A 21399-nucleotide genomic window follows, 5' to 3' on the forward strand; every position below is an offset into this window, starting at 1 on the left:
TGAAAGGGCGGGCACGAGGGGCGGTGCGAGGGGTAAGGGCGGGCCGGGGAGAGAGTTCGAGGGCGGGGCCGGGCCGGGCCGGGCCGGGCGCTCGCCGGAGTCCGCAGGGCGAGGCGGTCCGTGTTTGCCGGCACCGTAATGAACGGAAAGTCGGGAGTTTTGAGACTGACAGGGAGCAAGAAAGGAACCGTAACAGCGACAAAGCAATGCTAGCGCTAGCAGTTAGTCGGCTGCTTGCTCGGCAATGTGCTTCACAGCTGTGTCTCCTCCCTGTACCGGCCGCATTTCAGAGCCTATTGGTCAAGCAGAAGGGAAAGAACAGAATGGTCCTGTGCTTTGGGCTCGGTGCGCAAAAGAGGTGTTTTTTCTGGAGAGTGTAAAGTAGGAATGTAGCAGCTGGCTGTCTATTGCATCCTGCCTGACTACTGCAGGGAGGTGGTAGTGACGTGTGCTTCTGGTCCTGAATGAGTACTGGAACTTCTTCTGTTGGAAAGCCCACACGTGGATTTCCATAATATAGTCTGTGCTGCAGACAAACCTGGTAATGCTCCAGCTACAATTGCTCCGTAGAACTACATGCTTTGTCATACTGCAGCGTTCAATGTGAACAGAACCGTGGTATGATTCACACCTCTCTGCAGAGGTTTACAGTGTCATGGTTACAGTATGTCTGCAGAGCAGTTCTATACTTCTCCCACTGCAATGGAGCTAGCTACAGAGTCCTTACAGAGCTGCCGATCTTTTCAGATAGCGAGTAACTTCAGAGTACCATAGCAACTGCAGCTCAGAAAAATGGCGCTTCTGAAGAACACTACTGGCACAGTCTGCATTCCATTCTCTGCACCCTTATCACGAAATTCTCTGATCAAAGTTCCATCTGCAGAATAGTTCTTCCCATCCTAGTCATCAAAGTTCATGGCTCCAAAGCTCTTAAAGAAAGTGTGGGCTTCTTCTGCAGAAATTCTAGTCACTGGTATGCAGCCCAGATTCCTGCCACTGCTGCAAAGGAAGCACACAAGCCACTACAGCAACAGCCTTATGAAGATGCTACTACATGCTTGGATTATGAATACAATATTAAGTGTTTTGCTTTATGTAAGTATTTTTCTCATCTAAGCTGGCAAAGAAGAGCATGTGGCAGCAGCAGAGTTAATGCATCCTTTCAGAGGTGATGCAGTTTTCCTACTGCTGACTAGAAACTTGAGGTAGACCTCTGACTCATGTTCTTCTCTCTCACTGCTATAGAGACATGCCCATACATTCACAGAACTACTACTTTTTTTTTTTTTAATACCACTTTACATGCATACTACAGCACTTCACTATTCACACTCTTTGCTACCATCAAAAAGCACAGTTGTGGTATGGATAGCACTATAATAATTTGCACCTATGTGTGCTGCTGCAAAAATGTCAGTTTCTAGGTCAACACATATTTTCCTTGGTTACACCTTTTTGTCTAAAGAGTTCTGTGTTGTTGTTTTCCTTAATTTTGCGCTGGGCAAATTCCATTCACTCATGATAGCCTGCCATAATTGTCCAGCATTTCTGTACAGGCATGAGATTTAGTTCTTTTCTTTCTTGGCCACAATCATCTTTTTATCTTTTCCTAATCTTTTCTCACTTTCGACGCAAGGATAGGAGCAAGGATCTTCCCATCAAAACTTACTTGATTGGTTGAAACATATATATATGTTCTTCTACTTCATCCTCCTTTAATATCTCTCTCTCCTTCCCTGTGCCATTTATTACTCGTATCTTCTCCCAGCAGCTGCTTTTGGCCATCTGACCTGTACGACTGTCAGGAAGCAGCAGGGACACATTGCTCCATATGTAACATACAGGCATTTGGACCTGGTGGGTGCCAACCCTGCTCATGGCAGTGGGGTTGGAACTAGATGATCTTTAAGGTTCCTTCCAACCCATTCTGTGATTGTGGAGCTGAGAGCTGAGAAGTCAGCAAATTCCACAATACTGAAGCAAGAAAAGCAGAATAATTTCAATAACAGCTCATATTCAATTATAGTTCAGGCAACAATCCATATTTCCAGCAAACCTGTAGCAAGAGGGCAGCTCAAACCAGAAATCAAGCCAGATGGTGAAGATCAGACAATTTAGGCACAAGCATACCTGTAACGTAGGTAACCCACAAATACAAAAGGGGAGAGCATAAATTTTAAAGCAGCTCAGGAGAGGAGGGAAAGTCACCCTTTGAGGAGTCTCAAGACCTAACAGTTGATTTATAAGTTAGTGTTGAACCCATAAAGACAAACCTCCAGGATGGTAAGGGAATACAAGATGCCCTAGAGACCCCAACAGCCACAGATCTATATGCTTCAGGGGTGCTGGTGAATAGCATTTCCATCAGGGGGTGAGGGGGAAATGATGTAGAGATGAGGAAGAAGAAGGAAGGGAATCCCTTAACATGATCAGAACAAGATTACCAAGAAGCAGAGATTTTGGTGAGGAAGATGAAATAGGCTCCAGCCACTCGGCTGCAGTATGAGTCTCCTGCATAAATCCAATATCCTCTTGTGCAAAGGATTTACTGGAGTCCCTGCACTTTAAAGAAGCTCTTCTCAGGTGTTTCCAAATGTTTTTGAGGTTATAATCTCCATGGCAAGAAGCAATAGTATGATTCAGTAACATGTATCCTTCCAGAAGGCAAATGAAGAGTTCTAGGGTGCTGTGCACACAGTCAGCTGCAGCACAGAGATGTTCTGTTTCTATTGACTTTTCATTCATTACATAAGACCCTTACAGACAGCCAAAAAAAGTCCACCGATACGTGTGTTCATTAAAAATAAAAAAATGACAATAACAAAAAAACAACCTAAAAATGAAGAAATGTCTTAAAAATAGAGGGGCAGCTAAAATAACTGTGTTTGAGGTCTACAGGGAGACTATAAGGATACCATTTTGGAGAGTGAGCAAATGTTTATCAGGGGAAAAGGAACTTGTGGTGGTTAAGCAGCAGAGACAAGGGAGACTGTTGCTAGGGACTTCTTTTCAGAAGCGTTCCTCCAAAAGATAAATTTGGGTCTAAAATTGAAAATAGAATCCTAACTTCTGACAGATGAAATGTAAACCACGCCATGAGACAGGCCACAAGGGTTTGAGGAACAATTGCATAAAGCCTGCAGTCAAATAATAAATCCCTTTTAGAACACTTCAGGCTCTGGAAGCTTACCAGATAGTCTGTACCACCAGGAAAATTGAAAGAAATTTAAAGGAGCATACTGAGAAAAGTAATGTGAAATCTAAAGGAATTACTTACATCTGTTTTCACTGCAGCACAGCCTAGATGAAATTCCAAAGACAGACCCTTATTTATGGTGAGACTCAACAGGGGTTCTGCCTTGGAAGGGTCAGTAAGAGAGGTTACTGAACATATAAGCAAAATGAATAGTAGCAAGTAATAGGGACCAGATTTCGTACACTGAAAAATTCTGAAATGATTCCAGGCCAAACTACAAACTTTCATGTACATGCAATTAATAGAAAACTGCTTTGGTAGCAGGAGAATGGGATGTGTTAACTGTAATGTCAATTTTTTAAAAGGATGCCATAAGAAACTCTGGAAAACTACAGGTCCGATGTCTATGGCAGGGAATTTAACAAAAACTCTATGATAGATTAGAATTAGCAAGCATATGCATAATGGGGATGAGTCAAAATGGCTTTTCTTAAAGGAAGAATTGCCTTACAATTCTACTGAAATTCGTAGGAGTCAATAAGTTTGTGGCCAAGAGAGATAAAATTGAACATGGATTTTCAGAAGGTATTTCATAAGGTCATGAATTAAAAGCTCTTAAAAATTACACGGCCAGGAAACAAATAACTGCAGAGGTAAATAACTGGTTAAAAGGCAGGAAATAAGAAAGTAGGAGTCCATAGTCCATTTTCATGATAAAAGGGATTCAAGAGTAAAGACCCATATGCATACTTCTGGAACCTAATTGTGCAACACATTTATCAAGGATCTGGAAGCAGTGTCAAAGTATGTTCGTGGTATGATGCTTTTTAGAGAGGTGTAGGCAGGCTGAGGAGAACTACAATCAGAAAAGTCTTGGGCAAAAAATGGAAGATAGAATCCAGGAAAGCTAAATGTAAAGGAGTGCACATGGGAAGAAACAGTCCTAGCTTCACATTTAAAATAGAACAGCCCTCAGTTATTGCAACAGTTATTACAGATAGTTGCATGCAAATATCTTCTTTGTGAAATATATCTTCTTTCTCTGTGAAAAAATATCATCTCTGTAGTGTGAAAGAAAGCACTTGTAAGAAAGGAGCAAAAGATGAAACAGAGAAAACATCAAGACAGTCTGTAAATTGATAAATAGTGCACAAACGTGGTTTCACCCTACATCTCAAAAGAAAAATGGGGAAATGTTCAAGGAAGGGCAAGAAAAAGAGAATTAAAAGAATGCAATGGCTGCTGTACAGCAAATGACTTACATAAACAAGTCTTCTGAAAAAGAAAGTGTATGTAAGTGAGGATGTAACAGAGACCTGTAACTTGTAGAGCAGCACAAAGGGAGGAAAAAAACTAAGGACTGAGCCTATCATCTTCTGACAGTTGATGTCAAATAAAGGATTGTTTGCAGTATAGTTGTCTAGGCAGGACTGGATAAAGTAAAATGTCAAGTTTGTACTGCACTTGGTCTGAACAAATATGAGGGCCTTGGTGATTCAAACAAATAAGAAACTGAATGAAAGTATACTGGTGGAGTGTTACATTAGTATGCTAATATCACATGATATTAGTAATAGAATCAGTATTCATCTTCGGAAGATCATAGAATCACAGAACGGCTTGGGTTGCAAAGGAGCACAATGCTCACCCAGTTCCAACCCCTGCTGTGTGCAGGTCACCAACCAGCAGACCAGGCTGCCCAGAGCCACATCCAGCCTGGCCTTGAATGCCTGCAGGGATGGGGCATCCACAGCCTCCTTGGGCAACCTGTGCCAGTGCCTCACCACCCTCTGGGGGAAAAAATTCCTCCTAATATCCAACCTAAACCTCCCCATCTCAGTTTAAAACCATTCCCCTTGTCCTATCACCATCCACCCTCACAAACAGCCATTCCCCCTCCTGTTTCTACGCTCCCTCCAAGCACTGGAAGGCCACCATGAGGTCTCCCACAGCCTTCTCTTCTCCAAGCTCAACAAGCCCAGTTCCCTCAGCCTTTCCTCACAGCAGAGCTGCTCCAGCCCTCTGCTCATCTCAGTGCCTCCTCTGGACCCGCTCCCAGAGCTCCACGTCCTTCCTGTGCTGGGGGCCCCAGGCCTGGACGCAGCGCTGCAGATGGGGCCTCACAAGAGCTGAGCAGAGGGGGACGATCACCTCCCTCTCCCTGCTGGCCGCCCCTTTTTCATGCAGCCCAGAATACAGCTGGCCTTACGGGCTGCAGGCGCACACTGCTGCCTCACGGCCAGCTTCTTGTCCACCAGGACCCCAAGTCCTTCTGCGCAGGGCTGCTCTCAAGGAGATCTGCCCCCAGTCTGTATCAATACCTGGGGTTGCCCCAGCACAAGTGCAGCACCTTGCACTTGGCCCTGTTGAACCTCATTAGGTTTTCACGGGCCCACTTCTCCAGCCTGCCCAGGTCCCTCTGGATGCTTCCCTTCCCTCCAATGCATCGACTGCACCACTGAGCTTGGTGCCAGCTGCAGACTTGCTGAGGCTGCACTCAATGCCATCGTCTGTCACTGATGAAGATGTTGAAGAGCACCCAAGACCGACCCCTGAGGGACACCGCTGGTGACCAGCCTCCACCCTGACACAGAACCATTGATCACAGCCCTTTGGCTGCATCCAGCCAGCCAGTTCCTAATCCATCCAACTGTCCATCCTTCAAATCCACACCTCTCCAGTCGAGAGATATGGATGTGGTGGGATCATGTCAAAGGCTTTGCAGAAGTCCAGGAATATACATCCGTCACCCTTCCCTTGTCCACCAAAGCCATCACTCCATCATAGAAGGCCACCAGATTGGTCAGGCAAGATCTGCCCCTGGTGAAGTGATGCTGGCTGTCTCAGACCACCTCCTTGTTTTGTATGTGCCTTAACGTAGCTTCTAGGAGGATCTGCTCCAAGATCTTCCCAGGTACAGAGGTGAGGCTCACTGGCCTGTAGTTCCCCAGGTCTTCCTTTCTCCCTTTCTTAAAAATGGGAGTAATATTTCCTATTTTCCAGTCACCAGGGACTTCACCTGACAGCCACAATTTTTCAAATATGATGGAGAGTGGCTCAGCAATCACATCAGACATCTCTCTCAGAACCCTAGAATGGATATCATCTGGCCCCATGGGCTTAAATACATTCAATTGTGTGAGGAGGTCTCAGACATGTTCCACTGTTACAGTGGGATGGAATCTGCTCCCCACACCCTCACCTAGAGGTTCAGAGTCCTGGCAGACTCAGTAAGCCTGACCACCCGTGAAGACTGAGGCAAAGCACTCTTTGAGTACCTCAGCCTTTTCTGTTCTGAGGAAGCCAGCTCTCCATTACCTTTTATGAGAGGGGAACACTCCTCTTAGCCAGTCTCTTCCTGCCTATGTACCTGTAGAACCCCTTTCTTGTTATCTTTCACATCCCTTGCCAAGTTCAGCTCCATCTGTGCTTTGGCTTTCCTGATCCTGCAGACAACAGTCCTGTATTCCTCCCAGGATACACAACCCTGCTTCCATTTCCTGTACATTTCCCTCTTTTCCCTCAGTTTAAGCTGCAGATCCTTGCACAGCCATGCTGATCGCCTGCCTCCCCTGCTCGACTTCTTCTGCTGGGGGACAGAGAGCTGTTGCGCTCTCAGAAGGGTGTCCTTAAAGAGCTGCCAGCTCTGTACCTGTGTCCTTAATGTCAGTTTCCCAGGTGATCCCATCCAGCAATTCCTTGAGAAGCCAAAAGTTTGCTTTCCTGATGCACAGGGTCCTAACTCCGCTTTTTGCCAGAGTTCTTCAAGATCACAAACTCCACCAAGGCATGGTCACTACAGCCCAGGCTGCCTCCAGTCTTAACATCCCTAATGCTCTGCTCTGCATTAGTGAGCACCAGGTCGAGCAAGGCTGCACCATGGGTTGGCCCATCTAATACCTGGACTAGGAAGGTCTAAGCATGGACACACAGAAAAGTTCTTCAGAAGAAGAACTTTTTCAGAAGAAGAAGAGTGCTATGTGCTGCATCTGGAATGGAGTAATGCTGCACACAGGTGCAGAATGGAAAATGAGTATGCAGCGTGTTAAACTTAACCCAGGAGTAATGTTGTATAATGTGTGTGAGTAATGTTGTTCATAATGCCACCACCTCTGTAGAAGAAGCTCGTGCTAAGATGAAAAAAATTGTCAGACTTCTGAACTGTCCCAACCACTCTAACCAAAAGACTGGTTCAAGGGACTCTAACCTATATGCTGGTTTACCACTTTTTTACAGTCCTTGGGACTTATCAGGTATGGAAAATGGCTGGCACAAATTGGACTAACCTTGTAAATTGGATTTGTATTTTTGATGATTAGCATAACTATTTTTAGATATATGATCACTTTGCTTCTTTCTTCTGTCTCTTCTGTCTTTATTTCTTCTGTTATGTTCGTATCACTACTCTTGAACTTTAGACCCTTATGTCTGCTATTTGTTGTTTGAACCAGAAGGTGGTGTCTGAGACTAATGAGGAACTTGGCCTGTGCTGATTCAAACAACATGAGCAGAAAGGTCTGAAAAAGGAGAGCCAGGAGAAGGATGGATGGAGACCTGCAGACGCAGAGCAGCAACCAGCTTTTCTCTGCTTCCTCTTGCAGACAGCATCTACTTTCTGTCATGGACAGCATCTGTTTCCTCTTATGACTAAAAACATCAGCTGATTAAAAACATCAGTTTGAATAATTCTACTGGTTGAAAGCTATTGGTTTGAGCAGCTCACTGAGGAGGGATCACTGAATCTTCTGGAATCAGCTAACTGCACACACACAAGGGAGTTTCCATCCCAAGGATGTTCCTGGACAAACTGAACTATATACAAGTGAGCACACATTTACCTTTCATGATCCACCACCCAATAAAACTCCTCAATTCAAGACAACGCTGGACCCAAGTAGTGGTGAAACCTTGTTTTTCTCTCTCCCTCTCTCTTCTCTATATAGTTGCTGAATTGTGTGATTATTCTTGCTTGCAAAACTGCAATAGTTTGTAAATGTTCCAAATAGTATACGTATAGTATTATGGATTAGAAAGCATACTGTAGGGCTGTTCTGTTTGGATAAGAGACCCTCAGCAACAGAGAAAAAGACTTAACAAACATCAAAGAAGCCAGGGCCTCTACGCAAGGCTTGCCTTGCTCTGTGGGTAGGCTGGGATGCAACAGGCAGGCATCAAGATACTCCCCCTGTTCTCCTTCTCTATGCAAGAGAAGCAGATGTCCAGAAACAACGACCAAGTGTTGAATGAGCAGATGTGAGAACTTAACTAATTAGCGATATACGCTTAGCTAGCAACAATTTATGTTTATCCAGCATCTATATGTTTACTTGAGTGTCGGGAAGATTGTGATCCTGAAGTACTCAGCCAACGAGGAACCAGGGGAGAAAGAGATAAGCATTAGGCAATAGGGCATAAAAGATGGAACGCTGTTTTCTGCGTGCTCTCCTGCTTGCAGGAGGCCCAACAGTGCAATTGCGAATAAAATCTGCTTTATCAGAGATACTGTCCTGATAAATTATTGGATATTTCCAACACTGGTGATCCAGTAGTCTGATGTGGCTGCCTGTACACCAATTCATACGGACTGACTGCCTCGAGGCTAGACTCCAGATCTCAACAAGACATAAGGTAAAGCCCGAGTCCAGTGCATAGACTTATATTTTGCTCAGCAGCGTTTTAAGCGTTTGAATCATTCTTTCCACTTTCCCACTACACCGGGGTCCGTAAGCGGGGCGCAGCTTCCACGCAAGCCTACAACGCACAGCACCCCCAGCCATTCAGCTCCTCCTTCGAGCCCAAACAGCCTCTCCACAGCGGCGCCTGCACTCGCGCCCGACCGGCGGCGGCGCCGCGCAGGAACGGGCGTACCGACAAAGCAAAACAGCACCGTTCCTCAGCCGGCGCCGAGCCGCACGCCCCGTTCGCAGCACGGCACGCTGGGTCTTTCCGCCGCCAGCAGTCAGGCAGCGGCGCAGCCACGCTCGGGTCCTGTCTGTGCCGGCGGCGCGCTGTGTGACGCCGTGCCCGCGTCGCCGGCGGAGCTGCGCGCAGGAGGCGTGCGCGGGGCGCGGCGGGGACTATGATGCCTGGGGAGACGCAGCCGCCGCCCGCGGGGACCGCTGCCGCCGTGCCCTGCAAGAACTGCGCCGTTCTCCAGCAGGTAGCGGTGGCCGCGTCGTGCCGGAGTGCCCGGGCGGGGTTTTTGAGCGGTTTGAGCGGGCCGGGCCGTTGTGGGGTGAGGAACGCTGCGTTCCGCGTCCCTCCTCCCGGTGCGACGTGAGTTCGGACGGTGAATGTGGCGTGCGGGGTCTGGGCAGGTAGCAGCAGAGCCGAGCCTTATGTGCGCGAAATGCGGCGTTTGGTAGAAAAGTGTCTCCCGTCGGTGCAATTAAACCGCGGTTTGGCTAGAGACCGATGAGTTTGTAGTATCCCTTTGAGGTTGCTTCGATGCAGTGGAAGAAAGATGCTTGCCTTTGCGAGAACGTTACGCGGTATAACGTTTGGAACAAGCTGTGTTTGCCCTCTAAACGAGAGCTCGTAGAGTGGGAAAGATCATCAGGAGCACCCAGAACTGACGTGAATTATATATACGTGGGCTATCTGTAGCCTGAAAAGAGCTGGGCAGTGTTTATTCAAAACATCTTTCCTAAGTCTAGTTTGATTTTGAGAGAGCAATTATGATGAATTTTGTACGTATTCTCCTGTACTGGCAAAGCTGAGAGAACTTCTTCCCTGTCCTGAGCGTACACGTTGTCATGTGGAATCTGCATTCTTAACATGTATTTGTATGCATACCTTAACACAAATATTTATTCAGTAAGTAAGCAGGCTGTTTTATAAGATAGAATTTAAAAAGGCAGATTATTTTACAATGTAAAACATTCCTAGTCAGATTAGGAGCCATTTACAGTGCTTGGTACCATTCTGGGTGAAACATGTTGACCACCTTGATACTCTTCCTTACAGAATATAAATGAATATGTAGCTGCGTTAGTTGCACTGAAGCAAAAAATGATTCATGGCGAGTAAGTACAATTGCACGAGTGTGCATTCTGTGTATATTTGCTATTCTTAACTAATTAATAGACTGGATATGAGCTGTGGGATGTAGATGTTCATTTAATGCACAAAAGTAAACTCTCAAAGTAGAAGAAACTTCTTCAGTGACAAATCTTAAATCTAGATTTAAAGGCTTCATTATAACTTAAAATGTCTTTGTGTGAAAATAAAAACAGGGATGTTTTGTGTAGTTTTATTATTCTGAATAGGTAGCTAGCAGAAGCAGCTCTTTGAAGAGATTTACTGATTTACTTCTTTTTATAGATTGCTAACCATGCGTTTGAACAGAAAGCTGAGCACAGATGTATTAAAACCTTTCCAGGAAAACTTCATCCCAGCATTAAGATGTGAAATGATGCTGGAGTTAAATACCAGAATATGCTGTGATGCTGTAAAATGGTTAGACACTAACATTCCAAAATGCTTCTTATAGTTTGCTTTATTTTTTGGGACCATTTCTACCACTTTTCAACAACCATCAGCATAAAATTCTATGAAAGAAAGTATTGTGGTATGTTTTGTGATGCTCCATACCATGGCCAGATACACTTGCTACATCTCCTAATTACAGTGGTTTGTTTCTTATGTACTGTTCTCCAGATAACGTGTCAATCAGCCTTTAGCTAATCTAGTTTCCAGAAGAATTTAGGAGAGCCCTGCTGCTTTACTTTGAGACCCTCTTCTACTAAACTCCTTTACTCTGTGCTTCCATAGAGCACTTTTCCTATGTCCAGACTTTGTGTCCTCCTTCCTCTGACCTGTGCACTCATTTCCTCTGTGAATTACCTCTGCTCTATCTACTTGCAACTCAGCCCTTTATTTTTTGTCTGACTTGACGAGTCTTTACCTGCTGCAGGAGAAGGTAATGGAGGCCTTTCTGGAGTATCTACCACTGAACTTCTCACTTTTGCCCTTTCTTCTCTCCATTCATAAGACTGTTAAATTTGAAGAAAGGAGGAAATAGCTCTTGTTGATGCCGTCCCTTGGCTCACTGGTCAGAGCAGCCTTTACATGCTTAAGGTTTCTAGGATAATAATATAAAGATTAAGACCATAGAGTCGTTTGGACTATTTTTCTTCCATTTGTGTTTTCTTTCCATGGAAGATATTAAGTTTGGAAACTAGGGCTTAACTTTGCAATAAACTCATAGATACACACATACTGCTTACCCAAATGCTATGTTTTCTATTTTTTTACAAAAGCAGCAAATAGTTATAAGTAAGTTCCTGTAGCTATTAGTTTAGCTGTATTTTCTTTTCATTCTGTGGAAGTCTGGTTTGAGATTTGAATGGCTTAATGAAACAAAAGAGAAGTATTGACTTCTATCAGAAAATGGGAACTAATCACCTATTTTCTGCATTTATCTGTAAAGCAAAAGGAAAAGCATCTTAGGATGTATTGGTTAAAATCTGTTTAGAAAATGAGTAGTGTAATTGGCTTTTGTGAATAATATTTTTATCTTTCTCTTGCAGCCGTTTGCTGACGGAGTATCAACAGAAATGCACTGATATCCTTTGTGTTTCTATTAGTGCTCTCACAGTAGTGGTACATCAGCGTTCCTCATGAGGGCCTGAGGCTTTTTATTTAAAGCTTAAGTTAAGGGAGCGTGCCGTTCTGTAGTAAAGAACAGACTGGTTGGACTTAAAGGGGGCTTCAAAACTAAACATCTGTGTGTCTAATATACACTTTAACAGGAACTACTTCAAATCTGCATTGCTGAGAATTTTTTTGTCAAAGAAAAGCTCTGCTTATTCACTTCAAACACATTGAAATGTTTCAGTTAAACTTGCAAAATGAAGTGTTTGCTTGTTGGTTGGAAGTCATTAGATTTTTTCTGCAAGTGGTGATTGGACTGAAATATACTTCAGGAAGTAGAATAAGTTATCTTAAATGTCTACCTTAACGAGAGATTACAGCTTCAATTTGCTGAAAGGTAAGCTTGATCTGATTGACTAGTTTTAAACGTACCTGTGTGTTTTTGAAATCTTTTATAATTTAAATTACATTTCCTGTTGCAGGGAGATCTCTGCTCTACGTTGTCAAGTGGAACAGATGCTACAGAAAATCCTGCCTTTGGAAAAGGATCAGAAAGAGTTGGGTTCTTTAAAAGCAGAGTTGGAAGAGAAAAAGGTGTGCTTTTAGGTTTGAATAACTTGCACTTAGTCTGTTGAAAGAAGCAAACATTTAATACTTATCTTAGTGACTTGAGTTATAATGAGCCCAATTATTGCCAGATTGTTGGGACAAGCAGCGCTGGTTCTAGGTGAAATCAAATAAATGACAGCAAGTCTCAGATAGGAACTACCTGAACTTTTGCTCTATGATTTTTTTTTTTATCATATTATTTGGTTATTATTATTTAGGAAAGGAGGAGTTATATTTGAATTCCTTTGCTTTTCTGTTCTAGATTACTAATCTAACTAGATTACTGAATTCTTCATAACCTGTACTAAAAAGGTGCAAAGAGAGTCTGTCTGAACTAACTAGTATTTTGTTTCTTTTGCAGTTTTGAATGTATACTTCTACATTATTAGCTACTAGGGTTTATTCCTAATTTCTCTCCTGCCTCTTACCTAATTCTTCTGCAGAAGAAAATTTGACTGTTCAAATCCTCAAAGTACGCTTATTTACTAAAGAATCACAGAATTGCTCAGGTTGGAGGAGACCTTAAAGATCACCGAGTCCAACCACAACCTAACCATGCCACCCTAACTCCATCAACCCACCACTAAATCATGTCTCTGAGCACCACATCCAAATGGTTTTTAAACACATCCAGGGATGGTGACTCAACCACCTCCCTGGGGAGCCCAGTCCAATGCTTAACAACCCTTTCTGTAAATAACTGTTTCCTGATATCCAACCTAAACTTACCCTGGCACTTCTTCTGGGCTTGAAGGACGTGGTCCTTAAATACTGACCGACTTTCTTGGGCCCCTCTTCCTTCCAGGGCTTTCTCCCATGTCACCCTCCCATGCAGTTCCCTCAAGAGTTCAAAGTCTGTTTTCCTGAAGTCCAGAGCAGTAAGGTTGCTATACACCTTCTTTGACACCCTAAGAATTTTGAACTCCATCAGGTTGTGGTGCCTGCCCTTGTGCTTTGCGTTACTCACCAGGCTCTCCTTGTTGGTGAAGATGAGGTCCAGCATAGCACCTTTTCTTGTGGATTCCTGTACCACTAGGAAGAGGAGGTTATCACCGATGCATTCCAGGAACCTCTATGATTTCTGGTGCCCTGTTGTGTTATTCCTCCAACAGACATCAGGGTGGTTGAAGTTCCCTCTGAGGACCATGTTTTGTGAATGCGAAGCTCTCTTATCTGTTTATAGAGGGCTTTATCCACTTGGTCTTCCTGATCAGGCACTCTGTAGCAGACCCTCACTATGATGTCTCCTTCCCCTGCCTCCCGTTTAACCAGAACCTATAAGCTCTGTCAGCTCCTCATACGTCCCTGGGCGGAGCTCCATGGACTCCAGGTGGTCACTGATGTAGAGGACATCACCCTCTCCTCTTCTCCCCTGCCTGTCTTTCCTAAAGAGTTTATACCTATCTGTTCCTACTTTCCTGTTGTAAGAGTCATTTCACTACATCTCAGTGATGCTAAAGACATCGTAGCCCTGTGGGCACGCGCGTATCTGCGTCTCCTCTGACTTGTTCCCTGTGCTCAAGTGCCTGTGCTCCATAACTGATATCCTGATTGCTTTTCCTGAGAGCATGCCAGGTTGTATACATGCTGTATATTAGCTTTGCTCTCAACTGCAGCTTTGAGTTCCTATTCAGATTTTCAGACCTTGGAAATGTATGCTCAGAAGATAGATTCTTTTTTGTTATAACTTTTGCTTTTTAAGTGCAAGAGAGACCTTTCAATGTGCTTCTTTTCTTATTGAATGTACTTTTTTGTCTATGCAACAGTTCTCACTAGAATAGCTAAAATGTGTGCTATGTTTTTACTTTTTTCCTCACATCCCCACCCTCCCCACACCCAGGAAGCCTCTCATGTTGTAATTATGTTTTTTTTTCCTACAGAGTTCTCTCAAGATTTATCAGGAGAGCCAACTGGAATGTGTTAGACTTAAAGAAGAAATAGTTAGAAGTGATGCTGTGTGAGTGATATTTCTGCTTTTTTTTTTTTCCACCTTTTTTCTTTTCTGCTCATTCTTCCAGAACTTGATCTTGTACCTTACCTACTTACACTTTTCATTTTGCTGACATGTAGTTAGCTTGTAGTTTCATAGAACAGGGAATCGATGGGAGAGTTGTCTTAAACTGTGTAGCAAACTCTCTAAAAAGTAATGTTAGATTACTTAGTATTCTGTTTTGAAGTGGCTTCTGGTGGTTGTTAGTGAAGGATTTTAAGAGCAAGGTGAAGTTGGAGAAGAAAGTCTAATTTCTCTGCTTTAAGTGGTTCTTCTTGTTTTGTTTTGTTTTTCTTATTGCCTTCCATTTTCATTGTGTTGATGAGTATCTGGGCCCAATGCATAAATGATATTATCAGTGTAATTTGCTTTTATAAACAGTTATTGTAATGTTGACTTTTAAGAAAGCAATTGAGCGGATGCTGACCTGACTGTCATGGTTGGAAATGAACAAAAAGGATATGGCCCCAAAAAACAGAGAAGCTGTTTTTGCTCACGTAGTACATGACACTGTGAAACACTGCCTTGGTAATTCCCATCATTTGTTCTTAAAGTAACCAGTCACTCACTGGAGCTTTTGCGTTTATCATCTTTGTGAAGAATTTGTCCTTTGCTTTTTAACTCTTATACTCCTAGCATTAAATCAGTTGTGGCTGGGAACAGTGATTTGTCAGTGTTGTGTGGAAAGCTTCTGATGATCTCAAAAAGGAATCACCTTGTGTACAGCTAGATGTTGTGAGTTTGTAATTGTAATTTTCTTCCATGTGCATCACTTTGCATTTATCAACACTAATGCTCGTTGTCTAATTATAAAAAACTGTTTTGCTTTTTTTTCTTGCCAGCTTTTATTTCTGATATATACAGCACACATACCAGTGGGAATTTACTTCTTTATTCCCTTCTTTGTAAACTAGTGTTAATAAAAAATTTAGGGAAGACATTCTCCCTCATTTTTTTTTTCCTTTTTCTTTATTTTTTATGCTTATTTTATAGCACTACTGAGGCAGGCCATACTTGGAGCAGTGTGTTCTGTGCTCCCCAGTACAATACAGACATGAGCATGCTGGAAAGAGTTCCAGTGAATATCCATAGAGGCAATTAAGGGACTGGCAGTTTTTCTCCTATGAGAAAAGGTCCTCCCTTGTACCTTTGTGTGCCTTGAGAAACACATGGATAATCACAAGCACAACAGTGTGCTGTAGCAGACTGACAGTGTTGTCACTTGCTGTTTTCACTTCTGCCAGACTGCTCTTCTTTTGCATATAGGTTCTTTGTCCTGTAAGATTGAAGGAATGTGTAGCCTCCTATCCAAGCAGCAGGGAGTAGCAACACCACTGCTGCAATGCCTCAGGAGAAAAGTCATTAATATGCTGGCGTAAATACACTTTTATGTCCTGTCCCCTGTTTGTCTCTCCTATCTTCAGGAAGGGCAAGAAGGAGGACCCAGGGAAATACAGGCTTCTCACATCAATTGCTAGAAAGATAGTGAACCTACTACTCCTGGAAATCATTTCCAGGCATGTGAAGGATGAGAAAATCATTGGGATTAGTCACCATGGATTCACCAAGGGGAACAAGGAGAACACAAAGCATTGTTCCAAGTGAAATGTGGGAAGGCTACTCTGAAAAAGTTATGCACCTGATAGCCCAGCTGAAATGCCCTTACACCAATGCATGCAGACTGGGAGACAAGTTGGAGGAGTTTGGTATCATGGTGCAGTTAGAAAACTATGATCTTGATGCCATAATGGAAACACAGTGGGATAAATGGCAGAAGTGAAACAGTGCAGTTAAGGACTACAAGCTTTTTAGATGAGATAGCAGGGCAGGAGGGGCAGTGATGTTGTTCTATTATGTTGCTATATTAAGAAAGGGATGGATTGCAAAGTCTTGCTTCTGAGCAACAGCAACAGAGAAGTTAGGAGCTTGTGGGTGAAAATTAAGGAATGGATCAACAAAAGATGTCTGGTAGGCAGAGTCTTCTACAGGCTACCTGATGAAGGAGAGTCTGTTGACTAGGACTTCTTGTTTCAGCTGCACTGCACTTGCAGGTTCTCATCCTGATGGGGCATTTCAACTTCAACCATCTAGATGTTTGCTGGGAAAGCAACACAGTCGGCTGTAAGCAATCCAGAAGACTCCTGGGATGCACTGAAGAGAACTTCTATTTATTTATTGATTTATTTATTTATTCTTTTTTAAAGTATGTTACTAGAGAGATGATAGCGGTGTCACTGATAAACTCACCTCTGGTCTGAAATGGATCTGCTTTGCAGCTGGTTGGAACTACTCTTTTCTCAAGGAGGCTTCCCCACCCTGCTTCCAAAACCTTACCAGACAAGACCCCACACAGCACTGTGTGCACAGAAGTGCAGAAAACAGAAGCCAGTTTTCTTAGAATGCTTTTTTTTGCTGAAAGCTTTAGCTGAATGTATATTTATATGCATAGATTAGTGGACTGGCTCTCTTAAGTAAACTGTTGCTGTAACAGATAAATCTGTTGATCTGGGAATGTCAGCAGCATGTCACTGATTTAAGCTTTCAAATTCAGGGACACAGGCCTGAAGTCTGTGAAGTCATTTCTCTGAAATGTCTGGATTTATTTTCTGGTAATTTTTCACGCAGTGTAATTGTATACAGAAATTATATATTAATGCTTTCTTTTTAACAGGAGAAAGAAACTGGAAGCAAAAGTGAAAAAACTTGAAGGTAACTGTTTACACTGTGTTACCAGTGCTGTTGTCCTCTTCCATCTTTTAATTCTTTTGGTACCCAGAGAGGTAATTGGAAAAGTTAAAGAAAAACTCTGTAATTCTGAAGTCCCAGAGAGCAAGGCGAGTGTGATGCTCAGCCTCTGAATCACATCTGCCATTCTGCAGAACGTTTTCAGTAGGTTATTGTAGGCTCATGACCTAAACTAAGTTATAAGGGAACTTGAAAACCGTGAAGAATAGAGGCTGTTTTTTTAAAAGCACTTACCTCATGGCAGTCTTTCCCTTCCCCATATTCTCCCTTCATTATTCTTTTTGCTAGTGGAGAGTGGATATGCTTAAAGCATTTTGATACTTCCCTTGATGAACTGTCTGTTTGCAGGGCAAACATTTTCCTGTGTGGCATATATGGGTACAGTTTGAATTTCCATATACGTTAAAACATTAAGTTTTGTTAGCTAGCCACTACAAACTGAATGACTTGTATCTTAATTTTAGAAACCCTCCAAATCCTGATGTAAAATATAGTTACGTTATGTTCATTTTGATTAATGTTTTAGAGTTCTTCTAGAATGGCAGGATGTTTTTTAAATCCTTCAACCCCAAATGCAAATTCTGGCAGAGCTAGAACAAAATACTGTGAGGAAGTTTGCATTTTTTCCAGTTTGATTTGTTCTTTTTGTGTTTGTTACATGTCCCACTCTCCATCTTTAGGTTGGTATCTTTTGTCAATCCAGTTTTCTTTCTTTCCCTCTAATCACTTTTGTTGGACTGCCATCTGAGCTGCCTTTCAGTGTGCTTGCTTTTGATCTGCTGTGTTCTGTTACATCATCTGATTAGAAGACAAGTTCCATCTGTCTCTGCTCTCTGTATATAAATCATTAAGCTGGTATTTCACCAAGCTTTCAAGCATCTCTCTTCCTTGTGGATTTCCCCAGGAACCTCAAATTCAGTCCCCATTTACCTGCCATGCAACTGTTTATTTCTTCCCTTCTGCATTCTCTCAAGGTTTATGCTGGACTCTGAGAGTTACAGCATTCTTATCTACATCCATCTGCACTGTCTGTGGTAATGCTTATCTACATTTTTCTAATGCAGTTGGCTATAGTGTTTTTACCCTTAAGCTAGAACCTCAGTTCTAAATTACAGAATGAAGCACACAAAGTGCACTGCACCTCATTCTTTTTTTTTTTTCCCTTTAATATTAGATGTGCAGACAAAGCATACTCACGTGCATGAATAGTACATTAAGTTTGAAGTATTAATGTGCTAAAATATAACTTGGGTAGATTTTTATTTCACACTATCTACTTTTTCTCATAATGTGATTTGCAAATTGCTAACTTGTATAAATTAAATTAGTTACCTCTTTTTATTTCTAACTTGAATTTTGATTTTTTTTTTTGAAGAGGCTGCCACAAAACATACACAAGACTTCAAACAACTGAAAATTGAGAAGAAAAAACTTGAGAAAGAGTTAAAGAAGGCACAGGTAAAACTTTCCTGTTTGATAAACTAGACTGAGTTTTCTGGGAAAAAAAATAAGGAAATTATTTGTAATGCAGGTATTGAAATAGTGTAATGACATTTGGGGATAATCAGTGGATAAACATAGCAGTTTTAAGAGATTGTAAATTTTCAAACTGAAGTATGATGTTTGAAGTGTAGATTTAGATTTCAGTTTAATTTAGAGCGGATTCTCTGCAGACAGTGTATTGCATGAATAATTAATATTTAATTTTTACAGGGAAATCTTGATGGTGTACCTAAAGAGAAGTGCAGGAAAGGTATGTACTCAGCTTTTATGACCTTCAGATTTGTGTGGTAATGTTTCATTTGAACGCTTCCTTTTTTCCCTGCTTTTCAGCAGTTAAACATGCGGAGACCCAGAGTACAAATGAAGTTCTTGCAGCAGATATAGATAAAGGTAAGATTTTTTTCAAGATCTTTCTCTGTGCAGACCAAACCATTATGAATATTATGTCTTACAGGCATTTGATTATTTTCCTTCCTGAATTTACTTTTTTTTTTTTTTTTTTTTTTTTTTTTTTTTTTTTTTTTGTGAGAGCATTTGGAGAGCTTGAGATGGCACATTGGCAAGAGAGCAACAGAATTGTTCTAAGAGCAGATGTTGTTGACTGATAGAAATATGTTATTTTGATGTGGGAATAATGTAATAGATGACAACTGTCTTCAGTTTTGCAATAAGGAAGATATTTGTTAAAATGACTACCTCTACTCTTGCAGAGTGTGGCAGATTGATTTGCAATTATAAAACAAAGCAAGCAATAAGAAAAATAGAAACACTTCTGTTATTTTTGAAAATCAAACAGATTGTGAAGGAAGTATGCATAACAAAAGATACAAGATAGGAGTGCAGTCTGTAACCATGTGAGGCTCTCTCCTTAATTAGAGCAGAAATCCACAGTAAACAGTTGTCTTATCCAACTGATGTATTTCACGTTTGTTTTTTTTCTAATAATCTAAAATATTTCCTACAAATTATCCAATCATAACTTCAAAATGAAGCTAACGCATTGAAAACTTCCTCTAAAGAACTGAGGATAGAAGAGGCTTAACTTGAAGCTGCTACATTTTTTTCACTTCTAAAAATCCTAGCTTTGATTTTTTTTTTTTTTAAACTGTCTAGAAGGCAATTTTCAGGCAAAAGAAGAAGTTCTTTTTTTCTATTTCCTGCTTTGCAGTACTTGTATATGAAATTTGTTGGCAAAATTGAACTATTGTGAAAAAGACATTGTCAATGCTTATGGGTATTGGTAGGTTTTTGTTTCCTCTTGGATTGAATTAACTTAGTATCCAATCTCATCATTTAATTTTTAATTTAGTTTTCTCTTTCTTTAAGGTAAAGTGCCCATTTTTCTTAATCTTTTTGTATATGTTGTTATAGGTATGTCTGTTTTGTGTAAGAACAGAGAAACAAGTTCTTGGTTCTCCAAGCTAATTTTTATTACTTTACAAAAATATTTCCTTTAACAGAAAAAATAAAATTCTTGTTGGAAGAACTCTGGATGTGCATTGACAGCGCAAAAGAGAAAGGAGAGAAGCAGGAAAATGATCCCATCTTGGGTGAGATGACATATGAAGTCTTGAAATTCTCTTGAAGCTGTCTTTTTTTATTAAAAAAACATTTATTTGTACTTTTTTATTCAGTTTCTGCTCAGGACAAGGCATGGCCTGGGAAAAGAAGGCTGTCTGTTACAAAAGGTAGGTTCTAGTAAATGTGAATATATTAATATGCAAGTGTGTTGATTTTAACCATACTGGAACATCATCAGATTGGGTACTATTTGTGTAACTGTTATTGGATGGACGTAAATACTTTACTTTGAGACTGCTTGATCAAGTACACGTGTGATTAGGATATTTGAAAATCACTGCAAATTTTGATTTGGGCAGCCAACTGGGCTAAAATGTGGAAAATACCACAGATTAGGTTCTAGTTTCATGGGGAGCACTGGATTTTTGAGATTGTTGGTTCTTATGGTTTTATCGGAGATCAGTGTTTCTCTTTGTGGAATCATAGAATTTAAATCGGATAAAGCCAGGCCATCTTTCCATTGTTAAAACTATTTAGTGCAATTATAATTAATATTTGAGTTCTTTTTCATTATTGTTTAGGCTTTCCTAGGGCAATATCTTTTATCTGCATACGTAAAAAATGGGCTACTTTGTAATAATAACGCATGTGGTTTGAAAAGGAACAAAACAAAAACATAATCAAGATAACCACAGAGAGCATTTATGCATTCTTGCTGCTAGAATAATTTTATAAACTGGTGTAATTGTCTTTAATCTTGAAAGAGTTCTTACTCTCTCAGTACCTTGTTTGGTGTTACAAACTCCTTTTTGCATAGGTATATTTAAAAACACAAACAAAAACAAAACATAAAACTAACCACCTCACTTCTAGGAAGGTTTTCTTTAAGGGTTCAGCTTAAACTAAGTCACACCGTTATAGACAGAATCTTATACAAGTGAACCGAAGACTGAAATTTAAAGAATGAATGCTTTAAAACATGCATATTAAATCGTAAAGCTAGATATATGGTAAGAACTCTGTTTGTAGCAGTATATAACTGACTTACACATTATGCTTTGAACATGAAAGTGCAGCTTCTGGCTCAAAGCTAGAAATTGCTTTAAGCAGAAAGTTAGTGCTTGAATGGGAATTGTTACTGCGTGCTTATCTTGCTTTTCTGGAACATCAGTTATAAGGCTAAAAATGGAAATAAATTGCTGGACTGTATGGCCCTTCAGTGCAACCCAAGTATAGCCAT

General features: G+C 41.4%; 1 protein-coding gene across 4 annotated transcripts in view; it reads left to right on the plus strand.

Annotated features, from left to right (window-relative positions):
• The first annotated feature begins 9218 nt into the window (after positions 1–9218).
• ICE1 (interactor of little elongation complex ELL subunit 1) overlaps positions 9219–21399 on the plus strand; it is a 30306-nt gene continuing 18125 nt past the window's right edge. For 2 of the 4 annotated variants that reach the window (XM_048940702.1, XM_048940705.1), the window contains exons 1-12: positions 9219–9359; positions 10163–10221; positions 11728–11762; positions 12170–12188; positions 12274–12385; positions 14281–14357; positions 17062–17099; positions 18511–18593; positions 18849–18888; positions 18969–19028; positions 20099–20188; positions 20273–20326. In XM_048940702.1, coding sequence (XP_048796659.1) covers positions 9276–9359; positions 10163–10221; positions 11728–11762; positions 12170–12188; positions 12274–12385; positions 14281–14357; positions 17062–17099; positions 18511–18593; positions 18849–18888; positions 18969–19028; positions 20099–20188; positions 20273–20326 — 751 coding nt within the window. In that variant the 5' untranslated portion in view covers positions 9219–9275. The remainder of the gene's footprint in view (positions 9360–10162; positions 10222–11727; positions 11763–12169; positions 12189–12273; positions 12386–14280; positions 14358–17061; positions 17100–18510; positions 18594–18848; positions 18889–18968; positions 19029–20098; positions 20189–20272; positions 20327–21399) is intronic. The other 2 variants (XM_048940704.1, XM_048940703.1) reach the window with 2 other exon arrangements.

The sequence above is a fragment of the Lagopus muta genome, chromosome 3 (genome assembly GCF_023343835.1).
Source record: "Lagopus muta isolate bLagMut1 chromosome 3, bLagMut1 primary, whole genome shotgun sequence".
Taxonomy (NCBI): domain Eukaryota; kingdom Metazoa; phylum Chordata; class Aves; order Galliformes; family Phasianidae; genus Lagopus; species Lagopus muta.